Source organism: Electrophorus electricus, chromosome 7 (assembly GCF_013358815.1).
Source record: "Electrophorus electricus isolate fEleEle1 chromosome 7, fEleEle1.pri, whole genome shotgun sequence".
NCBI classification, from domain to species: domain Eukaryota; kingdom Metazoa; phylum Chordata; class Actinopteri; order Gymnotiformes; family Gymnotidae; genus Electrophorus; species Electrophorus electricus.
The window spans coordinates 20,567,192-20,590,608 of NC_049541.1; the positions used below are offsets into that span (position 1 = coordinate 20,567,192).

Consider the following 23,417-nt stretch of genomic DNA (forward strand, 5'->3'; position numbering starts at 1 on the left):
AGAATTTGAATCGTGTCAGTTTTAGCGATAACCAGGCTAATTTAAATCCCAAGAAGAGCCTTCAGGAGAACAGGTTGCCAGTTAATTTCCTGAATTTGTGTTGGGAATCCTGTGAGACTCGTGCTGTGAGGGTCATCTTACTGACCATCTAAGACTGGAGTACAGGAGTCCATGTGTAGGTGTGGATGCAGTAGGCTGCAGGAATAACACTGCAGAGTCAGAATATACATCAGCTAAATCCGAAGGGCTTCCCGCATGGTTTTCCTTCCAAACTTTAGGAATTGCCAAGCTCCATTTTGGGATTTCCAGGAAGGATTTTTAGTATCTTATTTAATGGAAAAACACTAAACAAACTAAATGCATTAAGAATCTGCAGTCATTTTATGCTTACTACGGGACAAAGAGGATGGCTTTCCTAAATTGAGTTCATAGGACCATGATCACTTGTGAACATCAGGGAAAAAACATGGCCCTTAGATTAGGCTAAATATTCATTTTTTATTCTTAAAAACCATACACATTACTCGACAACTTTCAAATGTAAATTGAAATCACAATAACCATTTACATTGCTCAAGATAAACAGACATGAAGTATTTTTATTTCCAAATGTTAAGATAAAAAAATAATAAATCCATAAAACAGATGGAAAAACATTCATCCCTGTTACAGGAAGATGCTTCAGAACAAACACATGGATTGCTTTCCTTCCACATCTTCCCTAAATAGCAAACTAGACAGCTCTTCTCATTTAATAAATCCAAAGGGGAAAAAAAGTGGATGCACTGATGGAACAACGCTTCCCTTTCTTCTCTGTCTTCACCTTTTCCCTTGCAGACCTGAATGGTCTAAACCAGAACTCTGCTGTGAGTTGAAGAGCGGGGCACTGGGGAGAGGGAGCTAATCTAAACAGAAAAGCAGTGAGTGTTAGTATTTGACCACAGGTGTCTCCTTAAACCCTGTGTCACACGATCAGCCACCCTGAGTTATAGATTTGTAGCGGGACCAATCACAACCCTTGCTGGAAAAGCTCCCCACCCCAACTACAGTTTGTGTAAAATCTCCCCAAATCTGGTTCACCAGGTCAAAAGATGTCCTGTATGTTCCATAAAAATACAAAGTTAAGCCTTATTTATATGGTCTGTATCAAAATTTCCAAAGGGAGTTGAAATAAAGTACCCTGTGCTTTAAAAATCTTTTCCATTTTCTTTTAGTGTTTTTGTGTGTGTGTGTGTGTGTGTGTGTGTGTGTGTTTCCAGTATTTCAGGTGTCAAATATATTCTACAATCAAATCAATTGCAGCAATTCTTTTTCATGACTGGAACATTTATGGAATACAATTAGGAAAAAATACAAAGTTTTTGTGTGTTGCTGTTTTCAATTCCTGTAATGTCAACAAACCAGAAATCTTAAGGGGAAATATGAAGTTTCCAAAAAAGAAAACCCACAAAATTAAACGCAATTTGTATATCCTTTTTCTGCCTGAAAGAAAAGTTGAATTGAAAGAAAAAAAAAATCTTAGATTCAGGTTTTATAGATTGCATCCTTTTCAATTAATTTGTTCTGTGTTCATGAACATCAGTATTGTACACTGGTGGAGACTGAAATGTCTGCAGCAGACCTGTGTCATATCTTACTACAGAAGTATAAAGTTTGACTTGTGTCTGACTTGGGTTCAAAATCATTTCAAATCAAGATGAAACTTCTTCAATACAACCATTTTGATGACTTTCTTTAACAACCAAGAATGATGGAACTGTGAATTGGAAATGCAATGCATTTCCCACAAACATGAAAAATTAGCTTTGAAACTCTTAAAGTAATGCAGTAGTAAATATCTAAGGAAATGTACTGACAAAGGTCCTTACCTGTATCCCTGTCTTCACCTGTCTAACTTCAGTAATGGACCTCAACACCTGTTCGTTGATATACAAGCCTTAGTGTTATCTAATTGGCTAGAAGGTTCTATTTATCCACAAATATATAACAAATAAAACTTGCAGGCAAAAATAGTTCAGTTTCCATAGAAACACCTTTTTCCTGAAAATACAGCAGTATCTGAAATATTACTCTTATTTGATTTCATTTGTCCCCGTTTTTTCTGCATCAGGAATCTCCTTCACCAACAGAAGAAAAAAAGTATCTACAAACTTTGTAAACAGACCTGCTTTCAAAAAAACATAAATAATTCAAAATATTAACAGCCAAATAGAGCAAAAATTAAAGTATTTGAATGAGGAAGGGCCAAAGAATGAAATATACACCACCATTCAGAAAAAGAGAAGCCAAGAGGTTTGTCAGTTTCTTACAATTGATCTGCAAGCCATGGAGAGGACTGCCTCCTGTATTAGAATATTAATAATTAAATAACAACATAACAATAATAAAAAATACAGGTCACTTTCAATCTAAATTTGTAACCCCTCCACTCACAGAGGGGAGAGAAAAAGATTTCTATAAGTAGAAGTAGAAACAGAGAACCTGCCCCCCCCCCTCCAAGGGGATTCAAACAAGGGAGAAACTAGAGTCATGTCACAACAAAACTCTACATTTTGATGAATGCCTGCTCTTGTATCAGTCAAGCACAAGCTAAGCTCCCAGATTATGCTCCGCTCCACTGCACGTCCACGGGTCCACTGAGCTACAAGAGCCTCTGAAGAGGTGAGGGGTGGCAAAGGGCAGTGTGTGGAAGGGCGGAGCCGATCAGAGAGACGTCTCCAGACTGTGCATGGGGCTGACAGGGGCTAAGGGTGTGGCTGGTATGCTGGCATCTATGAAGAGGTGAATGCCACTGTCTACAGCATTATTGTTCTGATTGGATGAGGGAGAAGGAGGAGGAGGGGGCGTGGGCGTAGCGTTTCTCTTTGTTGGGCCTTCGTCCTCTGCGTCTGTGTCATCGATGAGGGGGATATGGGGCTCTGAGTCCTCTATCCGGAACTCCGGATGGGTCATGAAGTTGTGGATTGAGGTGCGTGACTCAGGCTTCTCCAGCCCCTCGTAGGGGGACAGGGAATTACGGAATGCATTCACCACTCGGATCTGTGGGAAAACAGAAGCATGGTCAGCTAAGAAGCTCCAAGTGGATATGCGGCAAAATGCACAGGCAGGCATGAAAGGTCACACTGTCCATTTTATACAGAGGTCAAACCATAGCCAAAGAAACTGGCTGTGATTAAGGTGAAGTGAGTTTGAGGGTGTGAGCTATGGGAAGACATACACTAGGAGCGGTGAGTAAAAACCTGATTCCCATATTACCGCAAGCTCCTTCTACCCTTCTGAGAGAAACCGTCTCTTTCGTTCCACTCTCTGACAAGGGAAAGTTTTATTGAAATAAAAAATATAAAAAAAAAAAAGAAAAAAAAAAAGAAAAATCATAAAAAAAAAACAACCATGAAAGACTTTTACCATCCTCTTAGTAACACCATAAGAAACTCTCAAAAAAAACGTGTCCAGTTAATCAAAATGCATACAAGAGCAAGAGAAAAAGAAAACTAGAAAATACAGAGACAGAGATAGACAGCATGAGTGAGAGAGAGAGAGAGAGAGAGAGAGACAGAGAGACAGAGAGAGAGAGAGAGAGAGAGAGAGAGAGAGAGACAGAGAGAGAGAGAGAGAGAGAGAGAGAGAGAGAGAGAGAGAGAGAGAGAGAGAGAGAGAGAGAGAGAGAGAGAGAGAGAGAGAGAGAGGTATGTAACAGACCGAGAGGACACGACTCAGCACATGAGGTTAACTGGTTTGAACATGCTTTGGTGAGGGGGACTGGGGGTCGTCAGTCGCCAGTTATGGCTCTGATACGAAAACTCTGAGCAGCCAAGCAGGTCGAAGCTGTACAGCACGAGTAATTCCACAAACAGACAAAACACTGGACCCATGCAGAGCGGAGCTACCTTTTCTTTTTCCACCAGAAGTAAACCTTTGAGTATAGCCCATGACACATTTCACAGAATCTAAAGAGGAACGTGTTGGAGTCAGTGTTACAGGTTTCATTTTTTGGCACCAGTTTGTAGACAAAAAGAACCCTTTGGCTACAGCAAGACACCATCCACTAGATTGTCTGATGAAATAAAATGGAGGTTAGATCACATGTCCAGGATATATCAGGAGACCACGATCAATGGTACCTAGGAATAGACATTTGTCATTGAAGAGCCATTGTCATTGAAGTTTGTTGAAAATAGACAAACAACAGTCATATAATGAAGAGCAAAGAATTTCTAACCAGGATGGACCTATAGAAAAAGCTGTGAAAATATGATTATGATTTAGGCATGGTACTTTCTAGAGTGTTTCCCTTGCATGGAAATGTTAAAAAAAAAAGAAGAAAAAAAAAAAAAAAAGACAACGAGCAGAGATAATCAAATCATTCATTTGAACACAGTTACAGCCGTCACAGGATCCGTGGTTCTGTGGTGCAGCATGGGGGAGAGGAACATGCAGGAGTGTGTAGAGGAAACAAGACTCCGCACATGTGCTGGGACTAATACCATTACCCTCAAAACACCTCGCAAACTGAACAAATGGACATGCCCACGACTCCGTGAAATTAAGTCACGCCGCAAGTAGCAAAAATAACAGAATAAAAAAAGCGCTAGAGGACCTGAGACACAGAGAGAGAGCGAGAGCGCTAGAGGACCTGAGGGAGAGAGAGAGAGAGAGAGAGAGAAGGTATGGAAAGAAGCAGCACGTGTTACATTCGGTACAGCAGTGTCTGACAGAGTGCTGGGCCTTCAGCTGTGTCTCAGAGTAGAATTAAGGGCTGACGGATGTTTCAGGAGGCAGCAGGAAAAGCCTGTGGAAGCCTGGAATATGCACAGCAGGTTGGCAGAGCAAGTCAGTTCCACTGCCTGAGAAAACTTTTTTTAAAAAACAAACAAACAAAAACAAAACACAAAGAAGATTGTCTTTAGTAAGGCTAATTTCTGATTTTAGCAGTCATGTGACTGATCTGGCTTTCAGTGTGACCATGGGCATATACTCAAAACATTTACACACAGAGGACTAGAGCAGTCACAGAGCCCAGTGAGCACGCCACGCGAGGAAGACGCCAGGCCACAGCAGCAGCTGCAGACACAGACACAATGTGGACCTGTTAGAACGCCTACACACTTTATCTGTGGATCCCAGCCAAAGCCATCAAACGGTACAAGGACACAGAGACCTCAGCCTCACTGGCCTCAGAACAATGCACACAGATATCTCCATATAAAAACAACACTCATATTAAGAAGCAATGTGGTGGGTATTTTTTTGACTCACTCTTTATTCAGTTTCTTTTCTTCTTTCTTTATATATATATATATTTTTAGAGAGGAACATTAGGAGAAGAATGTAGAACATTAGGCGAGTGAAGGAGGAAATGTTAATTGTCATGCACTAAGAAACACGCACTCACACCCCACAGTGGCAGAAGCTGGGCTGGAGGCAGTGGCAGTAGAAAAGGCTACATGTGTAGGGCTAGAAACATTGGTTACATCGTGCTGTTGGCTGCCGCTGGAGGGGTGACGCCTGAGAGCCCCCTGCAAGGAAGTGCTGCTCTGGAACGCACTCACTACATCCATCTGCAAAGAATTAGAGAGCATGACAGGAGGGCCCAAAGAACGCACACAGGAGAGAGGAGCAGAGAGGGAGAGAGGGAGAAAGAGAGAGAGTGAGAGAAGCGGGAGGGAAGACAGAAAAAGGGGGGCACCCATATAAAGAGAGGAAAGGGACAGTAGCAGCTGAGATAAACAAAGGCACTGTATGGAAGATAGTTGATGCCAGCCATTGCCTGCTTCCATTATCAACCAGCTCATTCCACAGACCAATTGTATTGCAAATCCTCCTCTCAAGTATTAAAAAGCTAATTTTCATTTTCACTGGAAATCTGCCTTAAAATAATTAACGGCACAAGAAGACACTGGCTAAATTCAACTATAACGAGCAACAGTGCTTTTGCACAAAGCAAGTTAAAGGACAGCAAAGTGCCAAGAGTAGAGGGACATAATCTGGGGCTCCTGGGCTCTACCGTAGTGGCGGTGAGGGAGAGGAAGGGGCCTGCTGAGGTTACCTGAGTCTGTATCCGGTTGAGGCCTCGGAACCAGAGGATCTGCCCCCTGCGCAGCTCACGCTCAGCGTGGTCGATCTCATCCAGGTCTTCCATGTCCTCCAGCTCCTCATCTGGGATCTCCTCCTTTTGAGTTCCATGACCTGCCGTCTTAAGGAACTTTAGGTGACTGGTAGGGATGCTGGAAATGACCTGCACACAAACAAAAACACAAAATACTGCCATTTTTACTTATTTTTTTACTCACCTTGGGCTCACATATATACATATATATGTAAAATACTTTAAATAAAAAAACAAAAAACAAACAAAAAAACCCCCACAACCCCCCCCCCACCAATTTTTTTTTTTAACTGTATTCATGGTTGTCTTCTCAAATGTACAGTTTGGCCACAAGAGAGCAGTGTTACACCATAGCATAATTACAAGCAGCCCACGTACACACAAGAAAACAAACCCCAAACCATTTTGCTGTGGTCTTGAATCCCAGACAGTTCTGCCCAAGAAAAGCATTCATATTTACATGGCCATTTCTCATATGAAAATCCAGTACTCTGGTACTCCTTCAGAAATGTTCTGCATTTGGTGCATATCAGTAAGATGGAAAACTAACTACACTCACAATTTTCTTTTGCGGGGGGGGGGTAGGAAAGCTTTTTGCATTTTGTAGGACAACTGCAAGCGTACCTGTCCCCAGAGCAGACAGCCAAATCCCAAGAAGACACACCACAGCCACTGGTCAATGGTAAGGCCCACACAGCTGAAAGGCTTTCCTCCAAACTGTACAATTACAATCTGACAAGAGATGGATCACATTTGCATCACATTTCTACACATTTGCTTTTCCAAGTAAAGCTTTTTATTCCAAAAACACCATTCTTGAAAGGATAGATCTGTCCTTCTCTTCTTTTTTACCTCCAACTTGATTCAGTACTCACCTGGATGACAAAAGTGCCAAAGACGATAGTGCAGAAGATCATATTGTTGAAGATGCCATCGAACACGTTCCTCTCGCCGTGGATCTTACGGGCATTGATTTCGTTGAATAGCTGCATCAAGACGAAGGTGTTGAAGACGATAGTGTAGTGCTCAGAGGGGGGCGCATGGAGAGGGGCATTACGACCACTGTCTATATCGAACATCTTCTCACCTATGACAGATAAAAAGCCTTCACCTGGAGCACAGAACCTTCTTTTAGGTGTGGCATCCTAGCCAGTCTGCCGCACTCAAGAGTGATGTGGGATTATGGTGAGGACTCGAACGCAAATCTAATTACAGTACTATACAGTAAATACTAGGGTTGACCGCAGAGACATTTTAAAGGCTTTGAACGCTCACTGATGTGTCCAAGAGAGTATCTGAATGCTAGTCATCAAAAACACAGTTCAAAACAAAATCATCAACACATCATAAATAACCACGATGTTACCGTAAGCATGTGTGTTCAAAATAAGTTATATCCAGTAAGTCACAATGATGAATTGATATTGTATACAGGTGATAGCACAAAATAACCAAAATATGCCAATAGATATTTGAAAAAGAGCAACTACTGGATAGGGATCACTAATCTTACATATAACAATATCTACCGTATAGTATACTGATATTATAAGTATATATACATGTTTAGACATGCTCATCATCCTATAATGTAAACTGCTCCCACACACTTGATTTCTGCTGTGCTACATCAGCCTGTGCTCAAGGCCCCTGCTCTCAGGTGACTTCTGCAAACAATTTTCAGCTATTCAGTTGTTTTCCCATCTTCAAAATATAGTTGGATATCAAAAAACAAATAAATATTGCAAACCGCCTAGGCCAGGCCTGTGAAAAACACTTTTAACCTACATTTTGCAATTAAATTGTTTTTAACTAGCTTGAAATGGGAAGATGGTAAGATTTCTTTTCCACTAATACCTACATGGACAGCTGTTCAGAGGTCATTCTTTATCCATCCATCTCAAAGACATCTTAAAATGTTAACCATCATGCACTCCATTGGTCATAGCCTTTTTAAAATAAATATTGTAAACAAGTCAGACACAAACTCCACAAACACAACCTTCCCCTCCTGTGTATGGGTTGTTATAACTTGTTAAAAGCCAGTTTAATGGCGTACTCCATGAATCAAATGTAGTTTCATTAGGTAAAAATACATAAAGTTTGAATTTTGATGAAATGGAGATACTCAAGTATATATACTTAATATATACTTTGATGAAATGGAGAAACTTAATTATTACATTAAGTGCACTTATGAATAAACTTGATTACACTTAAATTTGACCATTTCTGTTACCCAGTCCAATCAGAATCGACATCATCCTTCCTAGACCACCTCCTTTTCCATCCTAAGCCACATCATCCTTCCCAAACCACCTCATTCGTCTGTCTGTCATATTACAGCACAATCTGATAAACCCACTGCAATGTGCTTCATCACTTACAACCCACAGTTAGCTATCGAGTCATTTTAAAATGTCTAGGATGGCAAAAGATGTTTAGAAAAAATAAATTAAAAAAAATCAGCAAGTTCAATTATGTATTTGTCATGTAAGATTTCTACACAAATAAATGTGAACTATAAAACTAAAGTTCGCTGCTATAGCTGAATTATAAAACCGAAGCTTGCTTGCTAATGAAAACTAATACTAGCAATCTATGTAGCAACATAAGTTAACAAGCTATGACACTTGTGATGTCTTCTATAAGTAAATGACAAAGCATTTCTGCAAGTTGCTCTAGATAAGAGCGTCATCACCAACATGCTGCCCCCTGAAGTTTAAGAGCTGTCAGCACTCAGGTCGTTGGCTCTTACCGGCAAACAGCAAAGTGAAGATGATGGTGAGCTGGTAGACTCCATGACCCAAGATGTTCTTCATCATGGTCCTGGAGATAAGGGGCTTGTTGCGACCGTAGGGCTTCCTCAGCAGCAGAGACTCTGTCGGCGGCTCAGTGGCCAGGGCAAGTGAGGCAAAGGTGTCCATGATCAGATTAACCCACAACATCTGCACTGCTTTCAGAGGAGAGTCCTGACAGCATGAGAGGAGGGAGAGACGAAAAAAAAAAAAAAAAAGTTTATTTATTGGTCATTGTATGATTTACATCAGGAAGTAATTTAAGAGAGTTAAACCAGTTAAGATGCATGTCTCTAGCAAGGTTGCTGTTTGAGTGTAATCACCTAACAGCTGTAGGTTAAACTTGTTTTAATTAATAATTCAGTAGATCAAGACAAGCAGTGTATAAAGCATACGATATTATTCTGTTTAACCTGACACCCTTTGACCATTTATGATTTTTTAATAACTCTAAAATAATTCATGCTAACGTTTGCCAGCAGAATGGCATCTAATGCAAAGTAACAAAGATAATGCCAGCTTTCTCGCTTCCCACTCATTTCCAGAGTGGCTGGGGTCGAACTAACCTCCTTCAACAGATCTTCCATTGCTTTTAGCTGATTATCCTCCATATTACCCTACTGTTCCTTGCGTGCAGTCAAGAACTTGCGTGTTACCTGTGTAATGCAGGCTCCTGTGAAGGCCACAATCACAGCCACTACATTGACGGTGAGCTGGAACTGGAGGAATTTGGAGATGCTGTCATACACATTGCGTCCCCACATAACTGCTTTGACAATGCTGGTGAAATTGTCGTCAGTGAGAATGATGTCAGAGGCCTCTTTAGCCACATCTGTGCCAGCAATGCCCTGAGAACAACCGAAAATATTTATGTGCATGTATTCCCACTATAATGTGTCAGATGAGAATAAACATGCAATAAACAGGTTTACATTACTTAACATCCTTGTGAAATGTAATGCTGTCTACCAAAATACTAATTCTAGTAGAAAGTTATTCATTTAAAGAAAATACCATAGCAAATCCAACGTCTGCCTTTTTCAAGGCAGGGCCATCATTAGTGCCATCTCCCGTCACTGCTACGACTTGCCTCTGTTCAGAAATAGTGCTGTCAATTATACCTGTAATGAAAAGACATGGTGTTGGCAAACCTCATCTGAGATGGGCAGCATCTTTTCTCAGGCTGAATCACTCCACATCAGGTCACATTATGATTCCTTTAACAGTACAGGCATGAGAAAATAGCATACCTTTAACTAATGTGTGCTTGTCTGTGGGTGAAGACCTTGCTAGGACTCTGAGTTTAGGCCATATCCTATCAATACGCTCTTGTTCAATCTGTAAACGGGGCAAATCATGTTATTACATCTCCCAAACAAACAAAGAGGATAGGAGACTGCCTGCTCAGTTGCCAGACTGAAAGTGATTTAAATCAAAACATGAACAATGACACAAATAAGCAAACACAGGACGTAACAATATTTTAAGGAGTCTCTGTACAGAATAAAAGTCCTACAGAAATAGAGGTGACACTCACCTCTCCCTTCTCATTGCGTATCCGCCGGTTGAATTCTTTGCCCTCTAGGCAGAGGAAATCGTCTCCAGGCTGCAGGATGCCGCATTTGGTTGCTATGGCACGGGCTGTGTTGATGTTGTCCCCGGTGACCATCCGTACTGTGATCCCTGCACGCTGGCACTTTTTAATAGCATCAGGGACCTGAGTGAGAGAGCTTGGTCAGACTGCTGAAAACCGCTACAGTCTGACACCACTGATGTCTTTTACTTTAAGGTCAAGCATAAATGGACATGCAGTAAGCACTTCATCACCATCAACCTTCAAAATGAAATACAATAGAACATAAATGAGTTCTATTCAGCCGTGGGTAGAAAAGAATCTAGTGGCAATATTGAGGTCGTACTTCTGATCTGACAGGGTCCTCGATGCCCACCACACACACACAGGTGAGGCTTGTGAGGATGTCACTCTCATTTTCCCAGTCTGGCTCTCCGTGCTTGGCGGGAAAATCCCTGTAGGCCAAGCATATTGTCCTCAGACCTTCAGAAGCCATGGGTTCAATCACTTTCTTCACCATGTCGTCCCGGTCTCTGGGCCGGAACACCTTGGCCTCGCCACTTGCCGTCAGAATCTTATAACACCTGGACAAGAGGAGAGTAGAAGAAATGGAGGGACAAAGTTAAGAAACAGAAAAGCGGTCACCAAAACAGGGTAGCGAACGTCCAAAGAGTTTATTTCTCTGGGAAAATCAATCAGTAAAGAGGAAAGCATTTGGTCTGCTTATTGAGAGCGCAGACTCTGCTCGCTTCTCCATGACTGCTTCTTGTAGAAATGTTATGAGTTTTGAGAGATCCAACAGTGCAAAGACAGAACTGGGCTTTTGGTTGAAGGGATGCCTACTTCTTGAGTAAAATCTCCGAGGCTCCTTTGCTGAACATCCGGAAACTTCCGTCAGCATTCTTGAGCACGGTGCTCATGGATTTCCTGACAGAGTTGAAGGTGTAAACTTTGTAGAGTTTCTCCTCAGGGATCTCGTTGCGGACTGCTTGATAGTCCTTTTTCAGGTCCAACAGAAAGCCGAGTAAGGCACATTCAGTTTTATTGCCCACCTGCCGAGGTAGTCCTCCCTCCTTCTCCATGGGCTATAGAACAACAGAGTTGGAAAGAAGAGAAACACACACACACACACGCCCACGCACATCAGAAGCAGCACACATCAAAAACAAAGGCATGCATTTTACTGACCCACCATACGAGTAGAGAAGTAGAGTTTGTATTGTGCAAAACAGATGCAGGTACACGCACCATGATCTTGGTGGTGTAAGCACAGTTGACACTGATGCCCAGAAGGAGAAGATCCATGATGGTGGCAGGGATGACTTCTGGCTCAGGGACCCTCCTGTAGTGCTTGTCTGCTATGTACACCTGCACCACAGTCATCCTGTTCATGGTCAGAGTGCCTGTCTTATCTGAACAGATGGCCGTGGCGTTGCCCATGGTTTCACAGGCATCTAAGTGCCTCACCAAATTGTTGTCTTTCATCATTTTCTAAACAAGAAAAACAAATACAAAAAGACAAAAAATATGGTTTTACTAATGGGAACATGCACCATATAAACAGAACAAAATTCAATCATGAGAAATCATAAAGTCATAAATTCCATGTTAGACAAAAGGCACTGGATAGCATTACTGTACTGGCAATAGCACAGGTGAGCCAGTTTAATGCTACATAAAGAAAGTGTAGCCAACCAGAGTGGCAAAAATGATGTGTTGGCTAACGTGGATCTAACAAACTCAATGCAAGGCTATCTTAAGGCCCTGTGTCAGGAGAAGCCATGGAGATTACTGAGCCTGATTTAAGCTGGAGGAACGTACTTTGACAGAGTAAGCCAGAGAGATAGTGACAGCGAGAGGTAGGCCCTCGGGGACAGCCACTACCAGCACAGTCACGCCGATGATGAAGAATTTGACAAAAAACTGGATGTAGACAGGTGTGCAGGTCTGCTCCCATGGAAGGCCTTGAACCCAGAAGGTGTCCAATATAAACAACACCACCAGGATTAGGACTGTGATGGCAGACATCACCAGACCTGTACAGGGGAGAAACAAGCAGTGTTTTAAACCAATGCTATACCCAAACCACAACCCACAAACAGCACCATGACCTTAGCTTCAGCAATGACACAACAGGATCATAACCAGCAATAACGAATCCTAAAATTAGAGAAGGGAAGCGGGAGGTTTGGCCATTAATATGTAAAGTAAAATGCTCTGACCTGCTTTGCCGATTTGGACAGCTAGTTTGGTCAGCTTTCCCTGAAGTACAGATTTCTCTTTCTTTGGCAAGTTGGCTTTCCTCTTCTCCTCTGAATCTCGCGTTTCCTCAGTGTTCAGTGGCTGCATTTCCATTGCAGCGCCATCCTGGGCTTTAGCTGAGAGAGCAAAAGAGAGAAAAGCTATAAAACCCAAGTTGAGGATCAGGGAAGGCCAGGTCAGAGGCACCCTCAACACCCCCCATTCATTGCGTCTGAGGTTCAAGTTCAACTGTGCCATATGCTGTCCGAGGTTGGGGCTCCCAGCAGAGGCAGCTGGCCTCATTCCCACCGGGAGGAACGGACCGTAGGGCCCCTCTGTGCTCTCTGCTAGCCAGTTGGCCTTGTTCATGCATGCACTGCAGTCTCATACACACAACAGGGACAGGAAAACTAGGATGTCTGCTCAGAGCTCTGATTAGACAACTCTCTTCCTAAATCCGATTAGACAACTCTATTCCTAAATAGTAACAAATAGGCTAAAATTAAGTTACGTTGTAATAACAAATTTTTATTTTAATGTAAAAATAAAATTTAAAAAAATTAAAAAAAAAAGGTAATTATGAAGTGGAATTTTTTTATACCACAATTTCCAGGAGGGGCTTTAAGTGGAAACTTTCATCACAGTAACTAGTTCATTAAAAACCACTAAAAAAAGAAAAAAGTCACATACACAATTCTGGGAAAGTAACCGAAGAGAAACAAAGTTGCTATTTGCAAGTTTGCACTCTGATCTCTGATCCATAACAACTTGTAACCATCATCAGTGTGATAAAATCAGGCTTTAATCCTAGTTTGAGAGATTAGGTCTCATTCTTGGCAACATGATGGTGAGAGTGAGAAAGTGTATAGTGCTTCATTAAATACATGCAGTCCTACTCCCACTCCAAACATAAACCCAGTAACACAAACGTACTTCTGTTGTCAACACTAGCACTAGCTAGTGACTAATGCAGCTCTCTGACTGGCTGATTGCTGATTGATAGTGAAAGGTTTCCGTTTTCAAAATTTCAAATAAAAGCACCCACTTGTTACAGACAAAGTGCACGCACGCACCCACACACACAGCAGGTTTAATGACTATCCAATAGTACTAATGGGTGAAGGCAAATGCAAGGTGCAGTACATCAGAGTCTGCTAGCTAAGCCAATACGTTGTTTGTTAAGCAGTTAAGTCAGTAGGGTTACACACCTTTCTTTTTGTTGTCCACACAGCCATCTTGCTTCTTCTCTGTGGAGAGAAAAAGGACACCAGAAACACTCAAAAACATTTATTTATTAATTAATAAACATTTGTTATTACTTATTATTTATTTATTAACAATATACTGATGATTCTGTTGTACCTGGTACATAGTTGAAGAACAGTGCTTAATATTATGAGTGTGAACAACAAATGTGTGCTACAGCATAAAAATGTACAACTACTGCCACCAGACCGCAAACACACCCACACACTCACACCCACACACGCGCACACACACACACACACAAACACGCGCGCACACACAGTGGTGATGTGTGTGTTCACTGAACCACAACTGGTGCCTCAACCTCTGTGAGCACTGAACTATTAAAATATCTAGAGGCATTCATTGGAACTGCTAACACGTGCACTGTAAGCTTCTAATATTCATTAAAAGGCTGTTAGTAAATGGAGGGCATCAGAAACTCTCACAATACACTCAATTAGGGGTGTGAATGGTTTCTGTTTAAAGAAGACACGTTAAATACTAAAGAAAAAAATTAAGAAATCTAAATAAAAATTCATTCAGCCCCTGAAGGTTTGCAGTGGCAAAACAATTAGGAACAAGAGTTGAAACTGTGTATATTAACAATGAAAATACTGTAAAGAGTCCATAACTCAACAGTTTCAGGGGGGAAACGCCAACAAGCGTGATGAAACAAAAATCTTTATTCTGACAAAACAAATGCATTTGTTGTTCATTCGTTGTATGGAATAATGTAATGTCAAAATACTTAAACACACTCAGAGAAATCAAAAATAACAAAAATACCTCCCCCTAAACAAGCAGTCCTTTTTCAGAAAACATTTTAAAAAATGGACCATTTAAATAATCTAACCCATTTAACCTCTGGAAAACCAAAAAATGGCACAAGAATGTTTACTGCAGCCTTATTAAGGGACATTGCCCTTTAGAGGAGCATAAAAGCTTGTTGGAGGGAGAATAGAATCGGGCTAATTCATGGTCGGCTGAATTCATGTTCTGCTCTTTGTATATGAAGTCTGAGGACTTACAAGGCCAAAGTGAGGCATCACCAACAGCCTACTGACAGGAAACGGCAAATCATTTGCAAGGTTACAGGGAACAAGCAGCAAACCTGTGATTTTCAAAGTCTGGACCTGAGAATCTATAATACAGGTGGGACCTGTTCATTAAGGCTGTAGAAAAGTCTTTCTACAAATTGAGTGCAATGGCTTTTAACTCTAACAAAAAGGCAGACTTCCATTGTCTGCTGTTTCCAAGGATAGCTAGCGCAGTGTTTTTCTATGTGCGGTGACTGAGCTGGAGCTCAGTGCAGGAAAATGAGCACATTAAAGCCGGAAAGGAAGGCTGACATCGCTGGAGTCGTTTGAGGCTCAAGCACCAGAACTCCATTCCTAGTACTGAGCCAACACACCTAAATTAGATAACAGCTTTTCTTTATGGAACTGAATACCAGCACCAGCACAGCTATAAACTGAAAAACTAAAAGACTGAGATGGGTGATCTATTTTAAAACAGGCCACACTGCCAAAGGAGGGCTGACGGGCACCATTTAGTAATAACAACAACAACGTACTTTTCTTCTCTTTCTTACGTTCTTTTGCTTTCTTCTTTTCCTCCTTCTCCTCGTCTTCATCCTCCTCTCCTGCCCCAAGTAGGGTGAAGATGATTCCAGTTTGTGAGTTAACTCCAATAGCCGTGACGAGCATTTTTCCAGAGCCCTCCATGACATGGGTACCTGTAGACAGGATGACACAGGTGAGGGCATGCCAGTCAATTGCAAATACAATAAACACAACAGCCTACACACACACACACACACACACACACACACACACACACACACACACACACACACACACACACACACACACACACACACACACACACACAAACACGCTTGCCCATTTCCACGTATCTGCTAACTAAATATGGGCTGTCACTGTTCAGCATTCTAGCACAAACTGTCAGATGACCCCAACGTTCCAAAGAAACTGCCCTTCATATCACATTCATTCTGGGCTCTGGGTTTACTGGCAATGAAAGCGTTTCCTCTGCTAATGCTGCAGGGTCAGTCTGGAGCTGCTGGACCTCGGTGATAGGGCCAGGGGAAGGTCCAGAGCAGAGTCCCAGCACTGGCTACTGTGGCCTCTTGTGTGAGGGCGTGGAAGCTTAGGGGAGGAGGACATTATAACCGCAGTACGCAAGGGAAGGCACATGTGGGAGAGAGGACTCTGTCAGAGAACTTAATCTCTCAGTCTTTTCTCAAGATGAATTCTAATGGGACAACAGCTGCTTCACGGGTTGCTGTGACACTTCAGCGTACACTTCCAGTGTCAAAGTTCTTACCAGTGCCCATTCATTTTAGCTGACAAAAGCCAGTTGCTAGAGCACAACAACCTAATTCAGCATTCACCATGTCATCATCGTTTCAGGTAGCTCACCCGAGTAACCAGCAACCAAACTTCTATGAAGTGCAAGCCAGAGTGAGTGCATCAGAAGACTCCGATCGTCCCATTTTAATTTGGAACACTTCTTTTAGAAGATTTTCCATTATTCCAGCACTTAAATTTTTAAGCACAAAATTTGAGTAATTTAAGCAGCTTAAGAAACTTGTGCAAGCCCTATCAATCAGTGGATTAACTAACTTTAATAAAATAGGATTAGGAAGAGATGAGAAATAGTTCCGTAGAAGACAACAGAGCTTTGTAAGCCAGAGTCTGTCCCACGAGTTACATCCATCGTTCTGATTTAGCTAAAGCTAAAAAGAACTCAGAGCTGTTTAAGAAGTCATGATGACTGGGCATGCAAATAAGAGCCTATTAAAAGAGTAAGAGTGCTCATCTGAAATGTAGTAACTACACATTAACGGATATTTAATAATTCATATTTAACAAAAAACTAAATGACAACCACTAATTTCAGGCATCAATTTCCCATTAACTGGCCTGTTGTTATTATTGCACAAATCAGCTGGCCACAATAAACTGAGCTGATTACCATTGTTTAAACTGATTCTGATCATTTTGCATAGTCTTTACATTCCTCATACGTTCTCGTTTCATTTGTACATCTGTTGTTCCAAGTCAAATAAACTGTCTACTTTCCATATCAAAATGACAGAGATGCCCCAGCAGGATGTGTGTGTGCTTATTTACAGCGATGGGTGCATCAATGCATTTGACAGCTCTGTTATCCTGGAAATAATTTACAGACAGTCCTTTGGTTTAGTTGCAGAAATTATCCTAAGGCAGTGGAATATTTGTTCCCTACTGAAATACTCAAGACACCTATACTTTGTACATTTACGTTAAGAACATTCTTAATAGCCAAATAAGAAATTATATTTAATTACTTGTTTTTTATGATATTCAATTTCAATAAACAATAAATTCATTAAACTCTTTATAAGCTGTAACCCATTATTATTAGGGTTATATTATAATAGTGGAATGGAAAAGACAAATCAATACAAATACCACCATTAGACATGAACTGTAAACTATAATTTCACAATTAACAGAGACCATTAACAGTGGCTGATACCTGACAACAGCATAGGATCCTTCTCCAAAGTTTTCTTCACATGGTCTGACTCGCCCGTGAGAGAGCTTTCATCAATTCTGAGATCGTTCCCCTGGATGAGAATGCCGTCAGCAGGTAAGAGGTCACCTGTATAACAAAGAGGTTTGTAGGCAAGGCAACATACTTGCTTATAGCCTGAATACAGCTAGTGAGACATTCCTTTATATTTTGTACAGAATCATGTGCTCTGAGAATGACTCGATATTCGTCACGGTTAAAATAAATGTATAAAAATGAAAACATAGGTAGCTAATAACTGGTCCTTGCAGTATGTGATCTTACCATATTTAATTTGTGCAATATCCCCAACTACAATTTCAGCAACGGGGATCTGAATGACTTGCCCGCTGCGCACCACTGTAAACTTCTGCTCTTGTTCAATGCGGCTCTGTAGGCCACGGAACTGCTTCTCTTTGCTCCAGTCATTAAAGGCAGTCACTAGCACCACACAGATGACAGACAGGAGGATAGCAGCTCCTTCTATCCAACCTGCTTCTGCCTCACCCTCATCTTCCACTCCTCCTGTTCCCTTCCCACAGTCTACACACACACACACACACACACACACACACACAAAATCAAGATCAGCAATACACTATTCAAAAAACAACTGTTCTGCTCAGTATCTAGTGACTATAAAAACAATATTTGTAAACTGAATTACATCTGACTTAAGAATACACATTCTAAGCCAAGCACTGAATACATAAACTTACAAAAGGGAACTTACTTGTACCCTCTGATTCCGGAGGTCTATAAAAAGAAAGGCCTAATGAAACTATGGCTGCCACTTCTAGAATAATCAATGTTACATCTTGTAATGCTTCCCATACTAACTGAAGAAATGTTTTTGGCTTTTTTGGAGGTATAAGGTTCTGTCCAAACACTAATTTCCTTTTGTCAATGTCTGCAGGATATCCACTTAAACCTGAAATCAAGAGAAAAACAATAATTCAGATCATCATTTCAAACTTTTTTGAATACAGAGTCTCTATCTGTATATATGAGGGAGCACTGAGCTAGCTGCAGCTTCAGAAATAAAAAGCAGAGAGTGAACTGCTTTAACTCTCTAAAACCAATAAGTCCTTAGATAAGATAATGGCCTAAATTCCATGAGCAGTAGTCAGACACCAAAGAAAAATACTGCATTATATTGCACTGCCTGTATGAAGTTCAACCAAAAGAAATCAATTTTCACTTATCCTAATGCAGATGATGAACGTCCACTTATCCAAAATATGAGTAATAAAGAATTTATTCATACTTGGTTTGCTTAGATTTGAAGTTACATGGCAAATGTTGCTAACAATTCCTGTCATCATTTACTTATTTTTTGTCTTGTACCGCTCATATAAAACTATAGAACTACAGTATTCAAAACCGAATCGATCAGTCCCGGAATAGATGAAGAGTGTAAAAACAATGTGCAAATCTGTCTACTACAATGTACTGCCATACAAGAACTTGATTAAATATAATCTGAAAAACAACATAAATCAAATAGGCTGTCACTGTTAAGGTTTTAGGGTGTAATACTTTCAAGCATTTCAATGGAGGAAAAACAGAGCACTTTTACAATGTTACAATACGCTCAAGATATTTAGCAAACGGTACAGATCGACTGGTACGCTGCTCGCTGCTGGGAATATGATTATTCGACAATCAACTTGTCTGCAGTCCTAAAAATCTTTATTAAGAAGTAAAATGTGTCAACAAAGGACCTGCTACCTTCATAGAAAATGTGGCGGGAACATGAATCACAGCAATGACAATTCTAAAAATAAAATGTACTAGCTCCATATGGATGCTCATGCTTATTTATAAGAACCCCACTCCCATTTGTTATTTGTAAAAGTTGTAAAAAGTTTTTAAGTTCTTTTTTTTATGACCAGTATATACAGCTGACCATAGCTTCTCCATCTTCATGCTTCAGTCCTCATAGCAATGCAGCATATAGAAATGGGACAATTTGTTCTTGCAAAGGCATTTTTGCCTTTCTTTATATAGCCTATATATTTTTTACACACACACACACACCCACACACCCACACACACACACACACCAAACCCGCTGTTGAAATATCTATACTTATCACTATTGAAATATCTATACTTTCCAATTGCGGGATTTTCAGAAGTACAACAAAGGCTTACAAACTTGGATTTGAGACTAAAGCAATCTGACAAAGAATTTAAGTAACCCCCATCTGATGCTGAAAGCAACTGCACAATCTTGTTGCATAATTTGACACACAGGAAATGCCTCCGAGCCATTCATTTACATAACCCTGTTTTCAAATGAACTCATATCCTAAAGAGTTCATAAGGTGGGAATTTTACCTGATTCACATTTTTCACCAGCACTGAGGCAGAGATAACTGGGGACCTGTGTATGCCTGTGTTATCTGGTCTACATGTTAAATGGGTTACTGTCCTGGTGAGCACAGCCTACTGTCATGACGATAATCCTTATTATTCAGCAGTCCCAGGTCAGCTGTCTCATTCTCTCTCACTTTGATCCTCTTTCTCTGTAGATTTGCATACATACTTTTATTCAAGCATAACTTTTAGGTCATTCTGTGAGTCATATTTTGCCCCAAGACTAGACCAAGGTTATGCTATGAGCCAAACTGATGAAATGAATAACTGTCATTTAGCTGCATTAAAAACCTGCAAAATAAATTGATAAAAAAAATATAAGAGATGACAGGTTTGCAATGTTGGTGCATTTCACCTCACCACCAAATCCAGTTCTGATGATGGATGTGATTCAGTAGCTGTCAGTTTTAAGCATGTGTGTCCAGGAACATATGAATAGGACACATCATGTCTACCTTTTCTTGCACATGTGCTGAGTTGCTGATGACTCAGATCTTGCATGTCAATGAAAAGCTTTATTCTGCACTACCAGCCTGAAACACAGCAACTCTCACCACAGCCAATGGGAACCTGCTGACAGCAAAGAACCATTCCATTTATCCAAAACACTTCCTCTTCTCTGCGTTTGCATTAGACAAATAAGCAGCAGTAACTGAAGATTAAAGCCCCTTGGAGCAAGGGGTGGGGGTTTGTGTGTGTGTGTGTGTGGGGGGGGGGGGGGGGTTGTGACGTGTGACAACACGACAACAGATTTGCATTAAAAACGTAATTTAGTCACATTTACGTTTAAATACAGTGTAGTAGCATTTGTGTTTGCACTGTGTTTTAATTAGAAATCTTGAAATTAGCAGTAATCATTTTTTTAGTTTGGTGACTGATAAATTCAAATCACTGACTCTACAAAATACACTTTAATTGTAGGCTGTTTTAAATGAGATGGCTTTTACTTTTAAGTATAAAACTGAACTACATAAATTATTTGTCGAACATACACAAAGTTGCAGACAACGCTATAAAGGCACATAAGAATTGCATTTAACTCTCAATCTTTCTAGTTAAATTGCTCCAAAAACTAGCCACAGCACTGAAAAATTAGACCAACCCATTATTCACATGAATAAGAGCCCAGATTTTACAAAATACATTCTCTACCACCACTATAGTGTAGTAATGTCATCATAGTGCAGTCATGTCTTATTACAATGCAACAGCATTTTTGGGAAGCAAATCTCCTGCCTTTTACAACATGGAACGAAAGAACTGAGCATTCTGGGATATATATCCTCATTATAAAAATTGGATTCTACTGAATAGCAAGATATCAAGTCCAAATAGCATGACTTGAAAAATTAACATGATTAAAAAATGTTTTGCTTTGCAACTGAGAAATGACCTACTTATTAATTACAAACATCTTCTCAATTGTCAAAGTTCCTGTAATTCTGACTGACTGCTTAATTGACAATGCTAAACCTGAATGAGCTAATTAAGATGTACATCATGCATTATAAATACATCATAAGAGTTTAGATACATAGCAGGGTGCTACTATAGAGCTAAGATAGAGGGGCAGAATGGATTTGGGATTTCATTGTAGGCCTGACCCCTGGAACAGTGTATTGGCTGTGTCATATCAGTATCAGTGTTTAGGCCAAGGGGCAAGGCATGCTTTGAAGGAATGCCTCATCATTTGCAGGCAGAAAAACTCCACTCCAACTCAGCATCAGACAAGTTTAGTCTATGCACAAGGACACATCACACACACTGAGCCCAAGAACAAAGCGGTAGTACAGTATGAATGTTTCACTCATAAAATAATTTCTGTGGCAAACTGTGACCGTTGTGTTATTTTGGGACATGGAACTGAACTTCATGCTGCTTTATGAATAGTTACATAACTTTGAACATTTGCAAATATAGGAGCCAGTAAAGAGGATGTTTAGAAGACAGGCCAGCATTTCAGTCAGCACTTAAGTGCATTCATTTACATATTCATCATTAATAAACTTGCTGATCCTGTTTTAGGTGCCGAAATGGACTTTACTACGAGTGTAATCCCAAATCATATGTGCAACCTCTTGTCCTGTACCTTCTACTGTTATAAGAGTACCTTTTATTCAACTAGAAAATTGCAATGAGAGTATATTCTCCCAACATCTATGCTCAGAGAAAAGGACTACAGAACATCAGTTGTTCAATTGTATAGTCAGTGCTATAACAAACCACTCTGGTAAACATTTGACCATTTTAATGCTTAAAGTATGCATCATTTTCATTTAAAGAAGAATCATCAAACTGCACGGGCACCTGTCATGCATAAAAACATTCACATAAAATATATCACCAACACCTCACTGGTTAGTGTTACCTTCACTGGAAATTTCTATGATTCAGAACATTTGCATAATGTGGACTTTGTTTTGCTCAATGGTAGATGCTATTCTTAATGTCTTTTGACTTTAGAATATTTAATACTAGATTACTGATATTCTAATATCTTTATTGTAGATGCCAATACAGCAATACAACACTAAGAAAACACATTCTCTCCAAACACTCAAAACCTGATGGGCTCTTTTAAAATTGCCTATATAAGTACTGTCTCAATATCAAAAGTGACAGTTGGAAAACACTAAGGCTTCCTTCAGATATCTGCTTCAGCAAAGGCATGGCACAGGATTCTTAAGTATATCCTTTGTGAAAGACAACTGCATCTTTGGGTGACACCCAGTCATGACTATTTCATGAAGTCATCCACTATTTCCACATAGAGCTCACATTACTTTCCTTCTTAAAGAACTTTGGTTAATTTGTATTCATGACAGACTTCTGCAGCAATATTTCCCGTTTTCTACAGATGAAATACAACAGGTAACCAATGGGAGGTAGCCTTTACCTTGAGTTTCGAAATATAAAAGTTAAAATAATACTGTGATTAAAAGGACCTGTGTGTGTCAGTGCTGCAACGCTTCTAGCAGATGTTTAAGCGTTCACCTGTCAGCTGTCAGCACAAAGTCGATATTTGTGTACTTTAAGAGCACTCCCTTGCTCCATGATGTCACACACGCTCACACACGATGGCCTAAAGCAAGTTAGTATGAACCGATGCACATGCATGCTTGCTCCTCATGCCCTCCCCAAGTCTGCTCCGTTTCTCCCTTCATCTGCTACATGAACTTTGAATTAAACAATGAAGAGTGGAAACGAAGAAAGGAGACAAGGTGGTGGTTTTGGGACGTGCCCTCGGTATTCAGACAGACCTTGTGTTCTGCTGTTCATTGTATTGTTATCCTGTACTCTTTGTAATTAGTAATTTGCCCTACAGGCCTTTGTTATTTGAGTGAGTAACCCAAGAGTCAGGCTGTGCTGCAGGATATACTATTACAAACACAGTTTTAGACTGCAGTGCCTTAAGGGCAGATTCTTGAACAATGAATGAGATAGTAGCCTTTTTTTTAAACATGTACTCATCATAGTTGCCATGTAGACT

The 23,417-nt window shown here is 40.5% G+C and overlaps 1 protein-coding gene across 3 annotated transcripts in view; it reads right to left on the minus strand.

Annotated features, from left to right (window-relative positions):
- Positions 1-478: 478 nt before the first annotated feature.
- atp2b1a (ATPase plasma membrane Ca2+ transporting 1a) overlaps positions 479-23,417 on the minus strand; it is a 36,664-nt gene continuing 13,725 nt past the window's right edge. For 2 of the 3 annotated variants that reach the window (XM_027029089.2, XM_027029090.2), the window contains 20 exons: positions 18,279-18,476; positions 17,831-18,088; positions 17,510-17,635; positions 15,558-15,701; positions 13,927-13,965; positions 12,700-12,855; positions 12,299-12,513; positions 11,726-11,968; positions 11,321-11,562; positions 10,824-11,061; positions 10,442-10,621; positions 10,155-10,242; positions 9,919-10,025; positions 9,561-9,752; positions 8,865-9,078; positions 6,982-7,193; positions 6,731-6,838; positions 6,047-6,235; positions 5,472-5,558; positions 479-3,039 (listed from right to left, as the gene is read on the minus strand). In XM_027029089.2, the coding sequence (XP_026884890.1) occupies positions 2,704-3,039; positions 5,472-5,558; positions 6,047-6,235; positions 6,731-6,838; positions 6,982-7,193; positions 8,865-9,078; positions 9,561-9,752; positions 9,919-10,025; positions 10,155-10,242; positions 10,442-10,621; positions 10,824-11,061; positions 11,321-11,562; positions 11,726-11,968; positions 12,299-12,513; positions 12,700-12,855; positions 13,927-13,965; positions 15,558-15,701; positions 17,510-17,635; positions 17,831-18,088; positions 18,279-18,476 (3,572 nt within the window). In that variant the 3' untranslated portion in view covers positions 479-2,703. The remainder of the gene's footprint in view (positions 3,040-5,471; positions 5,559-6,046; positions 6,236-6,730; positions 6,839-6,981; positions 7,194-8,864; positions 9,079-9,560; positions 9,753-9,918; positions 10,026-10,154; positions 10,243-10,441; positions 10,622-10,823; positions 11,062-11,320; positions 11,563-11,725; positions 11,969-12,298; positions 12,514-12,699; positions 12,856-13,926; positions 13,966-15,557; positions 15,702-17,509; positions 17,636-17,830; positions 18,089-18,278; positions 18,477-23,417) is intronic. The other variant, XM_027029091.2, reaches the window with a different exon arrangement.